This window comes from Patiria miniata, unplaced genomic scaffold (genome assembly GCF_015706575.1).
Source record: "Patiria miniata isolate m_02_andy unplaced genomic scaffold, ASM1570657v1 HiC_scaffold_1, whole genome shotgun sequence".
Classification (NCBI taxonomy): domain Eukaryota; kingdom Metazoa; phylum Echinodermata; class Asteroidea; order Valvatida; family Asterinidae; genus Patiria; species Patiria miniata.
In genome coordinates, this window is record NW_024037047.1 from 8,252,954 (window position 1) to 8,269,812 (window position 16,859).

Sequence of the window (16,859 nt, forward strand, 5' to 3'; positions counted from 1 at the left end):
TACAGTAACACGTTTCACTGTTTGGAAAGGATGGAAAATGACTTATTTTACATTTTTTTTAACAACCCATTGTGCTGTTTACATGAGTTTTTCAGTATTTGAAAAAAGAAGGTCTCAACTTCAATCTGATATATCCAGAACATAATGTTTCAGGGTTGGATTTGTTTTGTCATCGTGTACAGGGTGAGTAAAAAAACCCCCACGAAACCCAAATGTTGGGACCATTATTTTAGGGAAGTTCTGTATGTAGCATTTTCAAAATCTAGGATTTTCAAAATCCAGACCTGAGATTGAGAGGTTGCACTTCTCTGTTGCGAGGCGCGCAGGCACTACACGCGCACCCTTCACCTGCGCGCAATATATGCCACACAGTGTATATCAGATAATTTATATGTAACGCGGTGTATATGAGGTAATTTATACGCAACGCAGTGTATATGAAGTAACAGTCTTTATTATAGACTGGACACATGACTGTTGTAGACCAATGAAAATTCAAGACACGATATAACAAATAAGTGTATGGACTGTAATACTTGTATCCACTGAACAGTTTGAGACATTGTTTTGAAGTTTAAGTTGCATCTTGAAAATTAAGTTGGTTATTTAAAGGGCTCGTGTGTGTTTCTTTACTTAATTTGCCTGAAATTTGAGCAGTAGTGTAATTAAAAAAGAAAATAATATTTATTTTGTGAAAGTAAAAGAGAAATATAAAGCTATGATTTGTTCAAATAGAACGAATGACTTCAAAGATAGTTCATTGCTTTTACATTGTGCCATATACAGTACACGTAGTAGGTTTTGTTTTTCTATGTGAAATGAAAGTTTGCTCACAAAAAGGATTTAAAGTCTTCGTGTCTAAAAAGAAAGTAAGATTCACTTATAAAGTGGCCTGCATTTGAAATAAAAAAGCTTTTTGTTTAAAATCTGCGTGAATTTGGTCTTTTTCTGGCCTAGCTTCTGTTTTAAAATTAGTACATGTATATACTGTAATAGTTTGCACTATCGGTACACCATCTTTTCATGTTTTACTGTACAGGGTGACCAAAAAAAAATGCAACTCTGAAAAATTTGCCTTTTTTTCAAAAACGTGATCTGTTAATTTTATGTTTGGGATATCAGATTAAAGCTGAGAGCTTTTTATTTCAAATACTGAACAACATCAGTTGAGTGTTGCTGAGAAAATGCCAATTATGTAACACAACTCATTTTTGGTCCATTCCAATGGCACTGTTACCTCAGTTACTGGTTTACACAGTAACTATTTGTGCATGAAATGCATGTAGCGCATTGTGTCCTAATCCTTACAAACAACACGGCACATAATATGACAAGAGTCCAAATGAATTTGATGGAAATACCTTTTATTTTCCACCTGAACAGGTATCTAATTCTTTTTAGTTCTATCTTAAACCTTTTCAGCATCATAAATATGTCAAAATATCAAAGAAATTGCACAAATGAAAGACAATTGCGCAGTGCGCTTACAGTAACATGTTTCACTGTTTGAAGCACCTTTGGAAAGAATGAAAAATGACTTATTTAAAAAATTTTCAACAACCCAATGTGCTGTTTTCATGATTTTTCAGTATTTGTAAAGAAAAAGCTCTCAACTTAATCTGATATATTCAAAACATAATAAAAGCAAATGTTTCAGGGTTGCGTTTGTTTGGTCACCGTGTACAGGGTGAGTAAAAAAACAACGAAACCCAAATGATGGGACCATTGTTTTAGGGAAGTTCTGCATGTAGCATTTTCGAATTCTAGGATATGAAAGCCCAATTCATAAGCTTCCTTTTAGTACAGGGATCATTCAAATCACTCATGTACTTTACAAGTTACAGAATTTTAAACACAACCACCGTTTTAAGGTTCTGTCCACGGATCACAGAAAAGTTCAGTGTTCTTTCAGCAAAACGAAAAGAAATCACATAGGGATGTGTGTGAATTGTTTTCGTTTTGCTGAAAGAACGCACACCTATTTTGTGATCGGTGGACAGAACCTAAAAACGGTGGTTGTGTTTAAAATTCCGTAACTTGAAAAGTACAGAAGTGATTTGAATGATTCTAGTACTAAAAGAAAGCTTATGAATTGGGCTTTCATATCCTAGATTTTGAAAGTGCTACATGCAGAACTTCCCTAACACAATGGTCCCGACATTTTTGGGTTTCGGGGTTTTTTTTACTCACCCTGTACTCCCATAAGCCTGCTCAACACACAGCTTAATTATGAAATAATCGTTCATTTTGAAGTAGTTCCAGTCAATAGCACACCACCTTTTTTGCCACTTAATTTCCCTATATGGCGGCCGCGGCACACACACACCACTGACCAATGACGTAAAGCATTCGACATGAGTCGTAAACAATCCAACCAATCATCACATCTCGCGATTTCTATTTGCATATTATGCCGGCCCCATCCACGCACAATATTGACCAATGACATATCGCATTTCATACTCGCGTTTTGAGTCTGGTTACCAATCATTTCCCGTTGGTCAGTGCAGCGATTGTTTGAGGGACATCAACTGTTTCTGAGCCTCGTGGAGCAGCCTCTCCGCAGACCTAGTGTTCACCGGAACGGGATTCCCATTCACGTCCGAGGGTTGTCCAAGTGGACGAGGCAACCCGGCCACCTCGCCCGGTCTGCCCATGGGCTGCAGGCCCAAATTCGGCACCGAGTTCCGCTTGTCGGTGTCCAGTCTCGTCGGACTCGCAAAACCGGCAATGGATCTCCGGCGATTTTTACCGGCAGAGTTGTTCTGCTGCTGCCTTTGTTCGTCTTTCAGCAAGGCAAGGAGTGTGCTTTCCCTGGCCAAATCTGGTTCCGGTTTCGCGGCGGATTTTTTCCGCTTTTTAGCACTCTTGCGAGGATTGTCTTTGGGTGAGGTGCTGGGGGCGCCTCCGAGTTGAGCTAATAAGCGGTTGAGTTCGTCGTCATCGCCATTACCCGCGTTGGGGGTTACTGTTCCCCGATCAGACACACTGGTTCTACTCTCCGGTCGCGATTCATCACCGGCTCCGGCCGGTTCGTTTTCCACCGGCTCCGGCGGTTCTTCACCGGTCTCTATCAGCGAAAGCAAACCGGCCAGGTCCACCTCTGGTACCGGTGTTTTGGGCTTGGCTTTCCGTCTTGCTTCCTCTTCTTTCTCCCTCTCTTCTTCCTCCAGTAATTTTCTCTCCCTTTCCAGCCTCTTTTGCTCTTTCCCAGTACGTTTTCTCCTCCTTATCTTCCTTTGCTCTGTGTTGTAAAAGTTATCGTCCGAGTCTGAGTCGTCGAATAAATTCTCTGACACTGGCGGGCGCCGTCTTTCCTCTTTGAGAGCAGCGTCAAGTTTTTCAACAATGCCGAGCGATGATTGGCCCACCGGTTGCGGTTGGACCGCGTGAGCGCGCACGTTCTGGCTGGCTATTGGCTGATTGTTATAATTTTGCGGATACGCATTCTGATTGGTTGGTTGGATTACTGGCTGCTGAGGCGGTGCCGGCTGCTGATGAGGCGGTGCTGGTTGCTGGAAGGTTGGATTTTGCTGGTAGGGAATCACCGGGTTATTTACTGGTGGCATGGACATGGGCATTGTATACGGTGGATAACCGCCGTACGCGGGCGGCATTTGCGGGTAAAAATACGGGTTGGGCGGACCGTAAAACGGTGGTGGCTGGAACATGGGATAGGGCACCATCTGCGGGGAAAGACCGGTATATGCCGTGTTTGGAGGAAATGCGGGAGGTTGCGGTACCGCCGGCTGCTGCTGTTGCTGCTGCTGTTGCTGCTGCTGCTGTGGCGGCTGTGGATGCTGTTCCTCGGTTTCCGGGAGAGGTTTCCCTGTGAGAGCCTGAACAATGGACCGCTGCAGTGACCCGTCATTGGCACTCGCGTTGATGATAATCACCGGTCGGTTCGAGCCGGTGTCTGGGTCCGGTTTAGCGGCCTGTTGCGGCTCCTTTCTCGGGGTTTCCTCTGGAGGTGAGGGCGTGGGACTCTTCGCCTTAGGAGGGGTCACTGTTTCCTTTTTCTCTGGCGGAGCAGCCCCAGTTTCCTCGGCCTGTTTGACGGAAATCACGCTCTTGCTCATGCTGCTGCTGGCCTCTCTCGGGCTACTATTGCTCATCAGGCTCACCCGGGACGCCCTCATAGCCGCGTCGTCATTGGGTTTCTTCTTCCCGAAGAGCTTCCCGAAGAAGCCCTTTTTGGGTTTCTCCTCTTCATCGACGGTGGAGTTGCTCCGGAGACTGACACGAGAAGCTCGCATGGACTCGGAGGGAACCTGTACCGCCGGGGCACGGCGGCCGAATAAAGTTCCCAGCACGTTCCGCGCCTTCTCCTTCTCCTCCTCGGTCAATTCCGGCTCTTTCTCTGGCTCAGGTTTCTCTTCTTTTTCTTCTTCCTTCGGCTCTTCTTTTGGTTCTTCTTTTGGCTCTTCCTTGACACTCTCAGGTCTTGCTGTTGCAGCCGCTCCATCCTCTTCTTCTTCTTTGTTTTGGGCCGGGGATGACGCTTTTGGTTCTGGTTCTGGTTCTGGTTCTGGTTCTGGTTCCGGCGTCGGAGTCTTCTCCTCTGGTTCCGGTTGTTTCACCTCTTCATCTTTCGTGGGTGATGGAGACTTATTGGCGTCTTCGTTTTCCTCCTCTTTCGTTTCCTCAACTTTTGGTTCTTCTTCTTTCTGTTCTTCTTTTTCATCTTCCTTTTCTTCCTCTTTTGCCGCTACTGCCGGTTGCTCATCCACCTCTTCTGCCGGTTTGTCCTCGGCTTTCGGCTCTTCCTCTTTATTGTCCTCCTCTTCCTTCTTTTCAGGCTCTGGTTCCGGAGCAGCTTGTTCTTGTTTCTTCTTGAAGAAGGACTTCATGAACATCCGGACCTTCACCGCAGTTGTGAACTTCAACTGTTTCTTGGGTTCTGCTGGTTCTGCTGGTTTTTGTTCCTCCTCTGTTTTTTCTTTCTCGGGTTCCTTCTCCTTTGGTTTTTCTTCTTCTTTGGGCTTTTCCGGTTTGACGCTGGGCGGCCTTTCCTCTCTCTGTGGGGTGACCGGCCGGACAGACTTAGTTGTTCCTGGACGCTGCGATGTCTCCGGCCGGTTCGACTGGGACGTCACCGGCCGGTTCGACTGCGATGTGACGGATCGATTCGACTGCGACGTGATGGGCCTAGTCGACTGCACGGTGGGAGGGCGTTCGATTCTGCCCCTGCCCCTCCCTCTGCCCCGACCCCTGCCTCGACCCCTGGCTGACGGAACCACGCTTGCTGCTGAGGTCATCCTCTCACTGACTGCTGGTGTCTCGCGCAGTTCTTCGATGCTCTCTAAGGGCTGTGCCTGCTGCTGCCTGGGAGGAGGTGGACGGCTCCCCTGGCTTCCTCCTCGCCCCCTCCCTCGACCCCTGCCTCGACCTCTGGCGGCTCTCTTCCGCCGGTCCTCGGCGGCCTTTATGGCGGCTCTCCGTAGCGACTCCTCTCGGCGCTCTCTCTCCTTGACCAAGTCTTCATCTTCCTCGTCGTCGGCTGTGCTTCCGGCGCTGGGATTGTAGGAGAAAGACACGGCTTTGGAGTAGTCTACCTTCCCCATCGGTGCCGTGAACGGGTCGGTCTTCAGAGTAGAATATGGGATTCAGATGCCTGAAGACGAAGACAAAAAAACACAAGTTGGGTTGAAAAAAAATCTTCAAGAAAAATCTGCACACAGTAAATACCGATATAGTGTCCCCGAAACATTTTTTTGCATGCACCTTACATGCATAATAATTATTACCCCCCCCCCCCAAAAGGGAGGGCTCGTTATCGTTTTGAAGAGATGACACTTAATACAAAAAGGCAAAATGTCAAAGAACAGGGCAAGTTCCTTACCCCACACCGGCAATTTTCCAAGATAGCTGATTTCTCGAAATGGATTCTTGCATTAATTTTCTCGACTCTTTTCTGTCCAGGGGAGCCGTCACCCTTTCCACCGTAATATTATATAAATTGGCATAGTAGCTTGAGAAACTCCAGCTCCGAAGCTCAACGGGAATTCGACATTTAGAGCTCAGTCAATCTACTTTGTAGCCAGCGCAGCGGTCGAAATATGGCGGAGGCCGTGAAATTTGGTCTCCTCTAAAATGGTCCTTTCCCCCTATAACATCCAGACCCAGATGAGATTAAACCTACTTCATGCCATGCAGCAATCATTCACGAAGCAGAAATAGTCGACTTGAAACAGAACTTTACAGACTGAAAAAAAACATTAAAAAATGATGATTTCCGTGGCTGTTCGGCGGCCATTTATCACGGCCTCCGCCATTTTTCGACCGCCGGCTACGAAGTAGATTGACCTCCATCTCTACATGTCGAATTCCACATGAGCATTGCAGCTGGACTTTCTCAAGATATATAGCTACAATTATTGCTGGAAGCATGAAAAGACTAATTTAAATTTATTGCAAAAGTATGATTGGGAAAAAGTAGAAAGGTAAAAATAAAAGGGAGGCGGCCAGGGAAAAAGGAAGCGGGCGGGGACGAAAAACTGCTTCTTCTTTTTTAACTTGGTCTAATAAGTAATCGACAAGAAATTTTCTTTGTTTTTCACAGTTCATTTGAAAAATAGATTGTCACTTGACTTGATGACGTGGTTGGTTGATAGGCCTATCTGAGAAACCCCTGTGCTGATTTTTGTCCTGGTGAAGTTCGCCAATTTTACAAATTCGTACAAACACAAAACTTGTACATGTACCAATAAAGTCTCGATCAGACATGTTACAGCTGCGAAAGCTTGTCAGGATTGAACATAACCTATGTGCAATACTAAATGCGATTATAGACAACTCACCATGATGATCTTAGTTGAAATACAGGCTTGGAAACGCATCGTTAAGTCCGTGTGGCAATTCGCTCACCAAAAGTTGTGCGAACAACATTTCCAGAGCTAGAGAGGCAACACGTCTACAACATTTTCTCCATATCATTCTACGTTTAAACACGATGGCCCCGGTTCTAAATATAAAACACCACAAAGTAGTGAAGTATTTATTAGTAACACATACCCGTGTTGGGGCGTTGCGGTACGACGGTGGGCTACCTAATCGATCGCGGGGTATTGTAGGAGGAAGATTTTATCGACTGATCTGGGAGTTCGGATCGATACGCAGATACCCAATGACGTCATCATCCTCAAGATGACCTCCGATGATTACCACTGAGGCTAAGATGTGTGTACTCTTTCTCGTAGTACGATCTTGTGTGTGCAAAATTTCACTTTGAAATTTCTTTTTTAATTCACTATAATTAAAAGTGGGCCCGTTCAATCATTGGACAGCCAGTCTCTCTCTCCTAGCTTAGGGTGTAGTTGGTAGAGCTGAGCGCAGAAAGGCATCCCGGAGGTCGCAGGTTCAAAACCCGCTCCAGTCAATGTCTTATAGTTCAACTTAAAAAAAAAATATGTTGATATTTTTATTTAGAAGGTATAGTTGATTTTTTATTTTGAACGTGTAGTTGATGTTTAAGCCGAATTATGAAGTTTTATAGGACAACCGAGAAATACGCAGCCGTCTGCCACTTTAAGACTTGTCGGAGAAGCGTATTCCAACAGTCGACGTCGGCAAGAGACTCAAATCCCGACGATGGTTACAACATAAAGCTCTATGGTTGTAGGAGGTATTTTATTCAAGCAAAAAAAAAAAGGGCAGGGGGAAACCCGCAACTTTATTGTAAAACATACTGAAACGTAAATGAATTCAGGAGTAGGAGACCCTGTTGATTGTTTTCAGCAATTAACGCTTCTCAATGGGAGTCACTGAGGCGTGACTACAGGGATCAACTGCCTGTGAGGTTTCAGGCAGTTTTGTGTATCACAAGAAAAACTATCTTGAAAGCTACTTTTTAAACTAAGTTGCGTTTCTTTCTTTGGCTCAGCCTCAGCGGCGTACTTGAAGGTAAAGCTGCTGTGGGGGCACATAATGGTGCGTGCACCAAATTGAAGGGGGCAATGTAAACTGCATGTTTAGAAAGCCCCTCCAGGCGTTTTCATACAGTATACATTTCTGAAGGTTCTGAAGCCAGGTTAATGTTTGTGTGCAGTTCAAGATTTCAAATGGGGAAGCACCGGGGGGGGGGGGGGGGGCACGGGCCTCCGCTGGGAGGGGGGTGGCACCCCCCCTTGTCAACCCCCCCCCCCCCCCCCCCCCCCTTACGACACTTGTCTAGTACTATGACATAATAAGTGGCAGGCTCCTTTGTAACTGTGATGCTGCCCTCTCTTGACCTCGATAGATTGCACGCTTCACCAGCACTGCAAAGATGGCGGCCGCGGGGATGAATCGATTTGTGGAGATCCCCCTCCGTGATACGGACGAGGTTTGTACCATTTCTGCTTTTAACTGAGCCATGTAAAGAAGTAATTTAGAGCCGGGATACAAGAAGTGCTGCTACCTTATTATTCTCTGACTCCTGAATTTGGTTTTAATTAATGAAATTCGTCCAAAAACAAAACACTGACATTTGCCCAATTTCCGGACAATAAATAATGACGTTTCTCGTTAGGCCGTGCCTGGCTACTTTTTCAGGTTGTCCGCCCGCTACCCTGGTTTCTGTCCCGGTTTCTGGCCCGATTGGGGTAGAAGTGAACTAAAGCCTTTAGTTGAATGTCGGTCGTTTCGTACCCAAGTCGTTTCGTACCCAGGTTGTTTCGTACCCAGGTCGTTTCGTACCCAGGTCGTTTCGCACACAGGATTCATGTTTGTCTTCTACGTGATTTTCTTTGGTTGCTTTTCAGTTTTTCGAATTGTACTTTTTATAATTAGGCCAAAAAAAAAAGAATAGTTCTGCTTCCGGTTACCCGACCGACCCTATTTTTAGGCTGCGACCATAAAAATTGTATCGGCAATTCCAAAAAAAATAAATAAAAAATGATTGAATAAATAAAAATAAAAATCTTATGTCTTGTCTGTCTTTACAAAGTACCTCTCAACAACCCTTTTGCATCAAAAAATGCTTGTATTTATTGTTTTCTTACTTACATTCGCTGTTTTTTTCAAAAGAAAACTCCGTTATTTTTACAAATTCACTGCGCGATTCAACTACATGTACTTCGCAATTCGATGTCTATAATCACGTGCGTAATAAGCGCAATGCGGCGACGACTGGTTCCCGCCGCGCCGCGCAGGGGCCAATGATGAAATGCGGTAACTAGTCTGTGCACAGCTATGCGATCGATAGCGCTAGCATGGCTATGCAGGCGCAGGCACGTGCTCAGCGCTCTGTCAACTGGTCGGATTCGACATCGTAAAAATGCTGAGAAAGACATCGTAAAAATGCCAAGAAAACACCGATGGAGAAAGAACATTTTTGCAAGTTAATTCACCGATTTGATCTAGCTTGTCTGTGTATGTATTTTCCGTGTTTGCATGACTGGCTTAATCTCCTTTGTGCATCATAATTGACTGGGTACGAAACGACTTGGGTACGAAACGACTTGGGTACGAAACGACCTGCTTCGCTTTAGTTCACTTCTACCCCAATCGGGCCAGAAACCGGGACAGAAACCAGGGTAGCGGGCGGACAACCTGAAAAAGCAAAAGTGGGCTCCTTTAGTAAAGGAGCCCACTTTTGCTTCGTTCCAAGCCCTTTTTGGAAAGAATGTAGTACCCAGCATGTGCGCCTCTTCTTTGATTATGTTGATTGTGTACAGGTGTACAAAGTCTCGGAATTCTAATTTCTATTCACAAAGTCAATGACGTCTGTGAAGGGTCAAATGCATTTTCAAAGTATTTTCTAACAAAATTGGAAATGTTTTTCAGTCCCAGATTCATGTCTTTTCAACATTTTTGCAATGATTGTCTAGTTTTATTCGGTCCTACTAAAGCGCGTCAACAAGCGTCAACAAGCGTCAACAAGCCTCAATGGTCGTCAACGAGCGTCAACAAATTTTGTATAGGCTTTTGAACATTAAAAACAGCTTTATATGGTAGAAAAAGCAATAAAGAACATCTTCTGCATATCAATTAAAGTTAAAATTATTTTAAAACTTGGTTTTTTGAACGCGAAATGTACGATGAATTTGTCGATAAAAGTTGGCCGCCATCTTGTTTGGATGGCGCTGTAGACTTCGCGCATGCGTAGTATGGCTCTGTACACTTCACGCATGCGTAGTACGGCTAGCTACACATAAACAAGATGGCGGCCAAATTATCGACAAATTCGTCGTACATTTCGCGTAAAAAAAACAAGTTTTAGAATAATTTTAACTTTAATTGATATTCAGAAGATGTTCTTTAATGCTTTTTCTACAATATAAAGCTGTTTTTAATGTTCAAAAGCCTATACAAAATTTGTTGACGCTCGTTGACGACCGTTGAGGCTTGTTGAGGCTTGTTGACGCTTGTTGACGCGCTTTAGTAGGACCCGTTTTATTAAGATAATGTATGATGACAAAAATGGCGTCAGGATGCAGCAGTCTCTCCGGCGTGATCGCCATCTTCATTTTCATGTTTTGTTTGGTCGTCATTGTCGATATTTTGATCCATTTTAACCCGATTGGTCAAGAAAATGGTGCATTTACTTGTGCACTTGTGATTTGTACGACATCATCATCATCAAATAGGTCCATAAGCTAAAGACAAACAAGCCCCATAAATGTGGCCTATTTACTGGACTGCCTCCGTAAACATAGGCCACACATCCACATGTACAAAAACGTGTCGCACTTTGCCAAACTTTGATTTTCACATTTAGGCTTACTTTGTAGGTTTTTTTTGCTTTAGAAGCATACTCACCCTCTTTATAGGCTAATCAGAAAGTGCTGCCTTTTTCAGATGTCCATTTTTCGTGAAATTTCCAGATACATTTGCACACGTTTGCGTATCAAAATTTCAACATGAAATTTCACAAATATTAGACATCTGAAAAAGGCAGCACTTTCTGATTAGCCTTTAAAGAGGGTGAGAATGCTTCTAAAGCAAAACAAACCTACAAAGTAAGCCTAAATGTGAAAATCAAAATTTGGCAAAGTGCGACACTTTTTTGTACATGTGGATGTGTGGCCTATGTTTACGGAGGCAGTCCAGTAAATAGGCCACATTTATGGGGCTTAAGACAAACTAAAAAAAAAGAGAAAGAGCAGAACAAACTGAAACTGGATAGGATGGGCTTTTATTCACAAACTTATTACACTCACCCCTAGTGATACTTACAACCCATTGGAATGATGTGTATAGAGGGCACGGTTGTGATTTTTTGTGTGTGTGTAAACTTTGCTCTAAAACCACGATGAAGATGACAAAACGCAACACAAAATATTACAGTGGTGATGCACCTTGAATGCAGAAAAACCGTGCTGATTCGCATGGCATCAACAGAAAAAATGGATAAGAAAATCCCATTTTTTTACCCAAAGATACAGTTCAAAATGAAAAAAAAAGTAAGGTCATTAGAAATAAAAGAAGACTGCTTAAGGTTGCAGAAGTCTTTTTGTAATGATAAAAACACTCAAAGGACAAAAACGAAAGAGGGGCCCATAACTACACAATTGCCAAAATTATTTAAAAAAAAATAAATAATAACTTAAAATTACACTTGACAAGTAAAGCCTGTATTAAAAGTAAAGGGAAAAAATGTTGCAACCTGATGCCACTTTTTCTTCATGTATCATCTCAGAGAAGGTCAGTCATTGCAAATATGATGATAAGACATGAATCTGGGACTGAGAAACATTTCCAATTTTGTTAGGAAATACTTAACAAAATTGTCTTGACTCTCCATAGACTTTGTACACAACCACTGAAGTGGCGTCAGGTTGCAACATTCTCTCCAGTGAAGCTCATGCCTGCATTTGACGTGTTTTTGTTCCGTAGGTTGCAACATTCTCTCCAGGTTGCAACATGGTCAGGTTGCAACATTCTCTCCAGTAAAGCTCATGCCTGCATTTGACGTGTTTTTGTTCCGTAGGTTGCAACCTTTCTCTCCAGGTTGCAACATGGTCAGTTTGCAACATTCTCTCCAGTAAAGCTCATGCCTGCCTTTGACGTGTTTTTGTTCCGTAGGTTGCAGCATTCTCTCCAGGTTGCAACATGGTCAGTTTGCAACATTCTCTCCAGTAAAGCTCATGCCTGCATTTGACATGTTTTTGTTCTGTAGGTGATTGAGTTGGATTTGGACCAGCTACCAGAGGGGGAAGAGGTACTGAGTATCCTGAAGCAGGAGAATGCCCCGCTACACACATGGCTGGCCCTCGGGGTAAGATACCCTTCTCAGTCCTCTACAAATTCAACCAGACTGTCTTGGAGAAGTTTGGAGGATTTTAGGCTGTATGTTAACCCTAACTCCCTAGGCCTTTTTGCTAGGATGTAGCCTCAATCCTGCAAAATCCTCCAATTGGGCTCATGGAAAAATAGCATATATCCTCAATCCTGCAAATTCCTCCGTTATTTCTTGAATATGGTCCATGGAGGGGTGACCACTGCCTGAATCCTGCAAAATCCTCCGGCTATGTCTGTCAATAGGCTGAGGCAGAGGCAGTGACATCTTGGAGCAGTGCGGAGGATTTCAAGTATAATCAAGGACTAAATTTGTGCACGGCTGAGCATAAACAACACAAAGTCCGGCCCAAGACCTTGACACAGTGCGTACTCCGAAATCAGCAACGCACTTTTGCCATGTAACCTCAATCCTGAAAATTCCTCCAATTTGCAAAAAGGATTTTGGAGGATTCAGGGCGGTTAGGGTTAAAAAAGAGGTCTTAAAGGCATATAGGATTGTTTGCCTTTCAGGCATATACACGTAGGATCGTTTGCCTTTCGTGAATTTTGTTCGTTTCCAATAATAGCACTACTGAGGTTTCAGCTCAGACAGTGGATATTACACTTTTCAAAAAAATACATTTAGGCCTAGATTATATTTGAAATCCTCCGCACTGCTCCAGGATGTCACTGGCTCTGCCTCAACATATTGACAGTGATTGCTGGAGGATTGTGCAGGATTGAGGCAGTGGTCACCCCTCCAAGGACCACATGCAAGAAATAACGGAGGATTTTCCAGGATTGAGGCTCATGCAATTTTGGAGGCAGTTGGCAAATTTTGCAGGATTGCGATTGCATCCTAGCAAAACTGCCTAGGGAGTTTAGGGTAAATCCAAGTCAGCTTTTTGATGTTAATTTGGTGGGTTACTTTTTGAAATAAATTCTTATAATCCTATACCCCTTTACGTTAAACATGACCTGTTTCCCTTAGCTGGAGTACTACAAGCAGAACCAGGTGGACGACTTCATCAAGATCTTCGCCTCCTGGCAGTCGGACGCCAACCTGGACTACGGGGGCAACGAGAAGGACCAGATGACGGCCTTGGACACACTGGCGGCATACTACGTCCAGCAGGCGCGCAAGGAGAAGAACAAGGACTCCAAGAAGGACCTGTTCACCCAGGCCACGTTGCTGTACACCATGGCCGACAAGATCATCATGTACGACCAGGTGAGGCTTTCGTTTCACTCGCTTTTGAGCTGGTGATGCCAGGTTTACTGTAGTGGGCGGCCTTGCTGTATTAGTCAGAGTAGGAGATCGTCCACAAGTTAAGGAGGATGGGAGGCTCGCTGAAGATGGCAATCTTCGGACTTCACAGGAGTCTTAATTCACTTCAGACTGCTCTTTGATTGGCTCCTAGTTGGCGATTTATTACAGTGATGCTTATGATCATATAAGAAACCCTACGCACAGGAAGCAGAAAATAATACAGTAAACTCCGGCTAAGTCGACATTGTATAACTCGTCATATCGCTTAAATCAGCCATCTGACAAAAGTCCCGATCGTCTCTAATGCAGTTCCATTGAAATGTTTATCTCTAAGTTGGCCTTTATAAGTCGCCATTTCGCCTAAGCTTCGGCGTGTTACTTTCGGTCCCAATGTGATCAGTTTTTTTGTGTGATCAATACCCATGCATGTATGTGATGATAAACATTGAGGATAAATTCGCTGGAATCAACCATGGATGAAGAAATAAACCAGGGTAAACCGAAGCCTTTGAATTGGTGCAATGAATCCTATGTGATCTCATAATCATGGGAGATATGTTTGTAGTATTGATAGAGATCCAGATGTGTATAGGCCATTCAATCTACATGTATTTTTGCCTCCATGATTCAATTCATGTAAGTCGGCATTCGCGTAAGTCGTCACAAATTCTTGGGTCCGAGAGTGCCGACTTCATCATTTTTCACAAGCCGTTGTCAATCTTGGACGATTTACGGTTTGGTAGTAAACGGGATATCAAAATGTAGCTAACAAAATTCCCCAAAGGTCTATAGACAGTTGCAGGGTTTTTAATAGGAGGATTATGTCTGGAATAATTTTTCTTTGCTCAGAACCACTTGCTTGGTAGAGCCTGTTTCTGCCTGCTGGAGGGCGACAAGATGGACCAGGCCGACGCCCAGTTCAACTTCGTCCTCAACCAATCGCAGAACAACATCCCTGCGTTACTGGGTAAGCTGCATTGCTGCAGATTTAGCAGAGCTAAAATAGCAAGATGCATTATTTGCAAGTGCGGGCGGTGCTCACGAACAGAGATGCTTTTTCAAACACATAGAGGGCGCTTCAAGCAGTTAAATTCGCATTCACGCCTTTTCATGGCACTGTTTTTCTTAATTCTTCATCAAAGAAGATTGGGTATCCACTTTAATGTTTGTTAAAATGTGATTTGGATGATTTTTTTTTTTAATGATGGATACCAAAAAATTTGTGGGAACATGTTATAGGGTGTGGGGAGGGCATCTCCAAAACCCTCTTTTGGAAACTACTGCATCACTTTCTCACCAGTTAAGATTAAGATTGATTTATTCAGCCAATGATTAAAAACAAAAGCAGGAATTTGTAATGTTGGACTTGCATAAAATGACTTAAATTGTTGTCTGCGCTTCTTGCATCGAAATCATAATCTCTTTTGACTTACATTTAGTCCGAGGCATTCAACATTTGTAAGTTGATAACAGGCCATTAGCCTTTTGCTTTTTTTCGTTAGGATGTAAGTCTCACTAGGAAGAAAGATTTATGGCCTCTTATAAAACCTACCAACATCACAGTAATGTTTAAGTACTGACTTATTTGACTTGGTTTATAGGGAAAGCCTGCATATCCTTCAACAAGAAAGACTATCGCGGTGCCCTGGCATTCTACAAGAAGGCACTCCGAACCAACCCAGGCTGCCCAGGTAATAATCAGTTCATAAGAACCCTAACTCCATAAACTACAGGGAGGTCCAACTAAAAGTGTACACTTTTTCAGAGACAGATTTCTCAAATTTGGGGAGACATGTTGAAATTGTTTTTAAGATATTCGTAAACTACAAGATATTGGTGGTACACAATGTATATGGTGAAAATGGAGTTGAAAATAAGGGTAAAGTTAAGAAATAGCGCCCATTTACAGAAAAATGGTCAAAAAGAGTTTGTCCAAGTCTGTGGTAGTCATGTAGACCTAATTAACATTATTGCAGTTCTTGTTGCACGCAGTGCTATTGTGTTGAACGTATCTCATAGGCTTGCGTGTGGACAAACTGGTTTTTGACCATCACCATTTCTTAATTTAGGCTTTATTTTCAGCGCTGTTTTTACCATATACCACGGAGATGCTGTAGTTAAGGAATATTTTAAAACAATTTTAACATGTCTCCCCACTTTTGAGAAATCTGCGTCTGAAAAATTGTAAACTTTTTTTTTACCACCCTGTAGGAATCACCCTGTTTAATTAATGGCATCAAGGTCTTAGGCCGGACCTTGTGTTGTTTATGCTCAGCCAGCATAAATTTAGCAGGGGTTTCCCTTAACTTTTTCCTTTACTGGCTGGCCGGGCCAGTAAACCAGAGTTTTCACTGGCCCGCAACCTTTTTCACTAGCCCACATGTTTTAATAGTAACTTTCAATCAAATCACCATAAGCATTTTTGATAACATTTTTGATAATAAATTATGCAATATGAATACAATCGGCAATTAGCTTAATCATGTACATAATATTGCATGTAGTTCCTTTTTAAGTGATGTCAATGTTTCTTTAATCGTCCATGCTTTAACATAGAGCAAGGCTTTAATTAACAGGAATCAAATAGGGGGAGAAGTTATAATCAAAATTTATGCAGTGTGCTTCGTTCCGAACTTAAGGCTTTAGGTGTTCTATTTCCGACATGTTTTGATAAAACACGAACTAAAAAAGCGTTATCTTGAGGAACAAGAAATCATTGCACACAGTCGTGGTATTAATGGGAGTTTACCAAGTTAGTAACTGAACTGTTTTAACTTAGTTGAAAATGAGTGAGAAGGCCAGTATTTTCAAAAAAAATCTCTCGCGCGCGCCATGCATTTCTAGCGAAGAATGGTGCAATCAGCGTGCCTAGCCAAGAAGCGCTGTGGGCGGGCGACCCACGAACTTACGCTGGTCACGTCAATCCATAACGTTTTCCGGAGCACGGTCCACTTTACATTCACTAGTCTTTACATTCAAAATAGGCCCCTCGAATCTCATATTGTCCTCATCTTTTCGGTACATTCGTTTGATAGTGTTCAAGAAATCATTCCAAGAATCCGTTCGGGCACAAGTTTTGGCACTGGCAGTGAAACTGTCATGAAAGTTTTCTCCTCACCACGTTGTATGATACGAATACGATGTTAACGTACGTACATCCGTACCGTGTGGACTGCAGACAAGTAAATCACGTGCGCTGCATGTGTGCACAATGTGTAATATTTATTATACACGTTGATTCGCCTCATGTTCGTCGTTGGGAATTCAATGCACAGCGCACTGCGAATATACATGGAGTGATACGAATTCGAACTACCGATGTTTTTATTTCGGTCGGCGTGGCAAAAGTATTCATGTGTTGTATCACCCTTAACTTTTTATTTTGATT

At 43.2% G+C, this 16,859-nt stretch overlaps 2 protein-coding genes across 2 annotated transcripts in view; one reads left to right on the forward strand and one right to left on the reverse strand.

Moving 5' to 3' along the window:
- Positions 1-2,156: 2,156 nt before the first annotated feature.
- LOC119721763 (microtubule-associated protein futsch-like) lies at positions 2,157-7,048 on the reverse strand. The gene is made up of 2 exons (XM_038191726.1): positions 6,801-7,048; positions 2,157-5,614 (listed from the first exon to the last, which is right to left on the reverse strand). Exon 2 carries the CDS (start codon positions 5,562-5,564, stop codon positions 2,502-2,504), a length of 3,063 nt encoding a protein of 1,020 aa, XP_038047654.1. The 5' UTR covers positions 5,565-5,614; positions 6,801-7,048; the 3' UTR covers positions 2,157-2,501.
- A 1,125-nt stretch (positions 7,049-8,173) lies between these two features.
- The window catches only part of LOC119721774 (RNA polymerase-associated protein CTR9 homolog), a 28,661-nt gene continuing 19,975 nt past the window's right edge, over positions 8,174-16,859 (forward strand). The window contains exons 1-5 of the mRNA XM_038191736.1: positions 8,174-8,323; positions 12,101-12,199; positions 13,193-13,432; positions 14,321-14,438; positions 15,073-15,162. Of these exons, the coding sequence (XP_038047664.1) occupies positions 8,267-8,323; positions 12,101-12,199; positions 13,193-13,432; positions 14,321-14,438; positions 15,073-15,162 (604 nt within the window). The 5' untranslated portion in view covers positions 8,174-8,266. The remainder of the gene's footprint in view (positions 8,324-12,100; positions 12,200-13,192; positions 13,433-14,320; positions 14,439-15,072; positions 15,163-16,859) is intronic.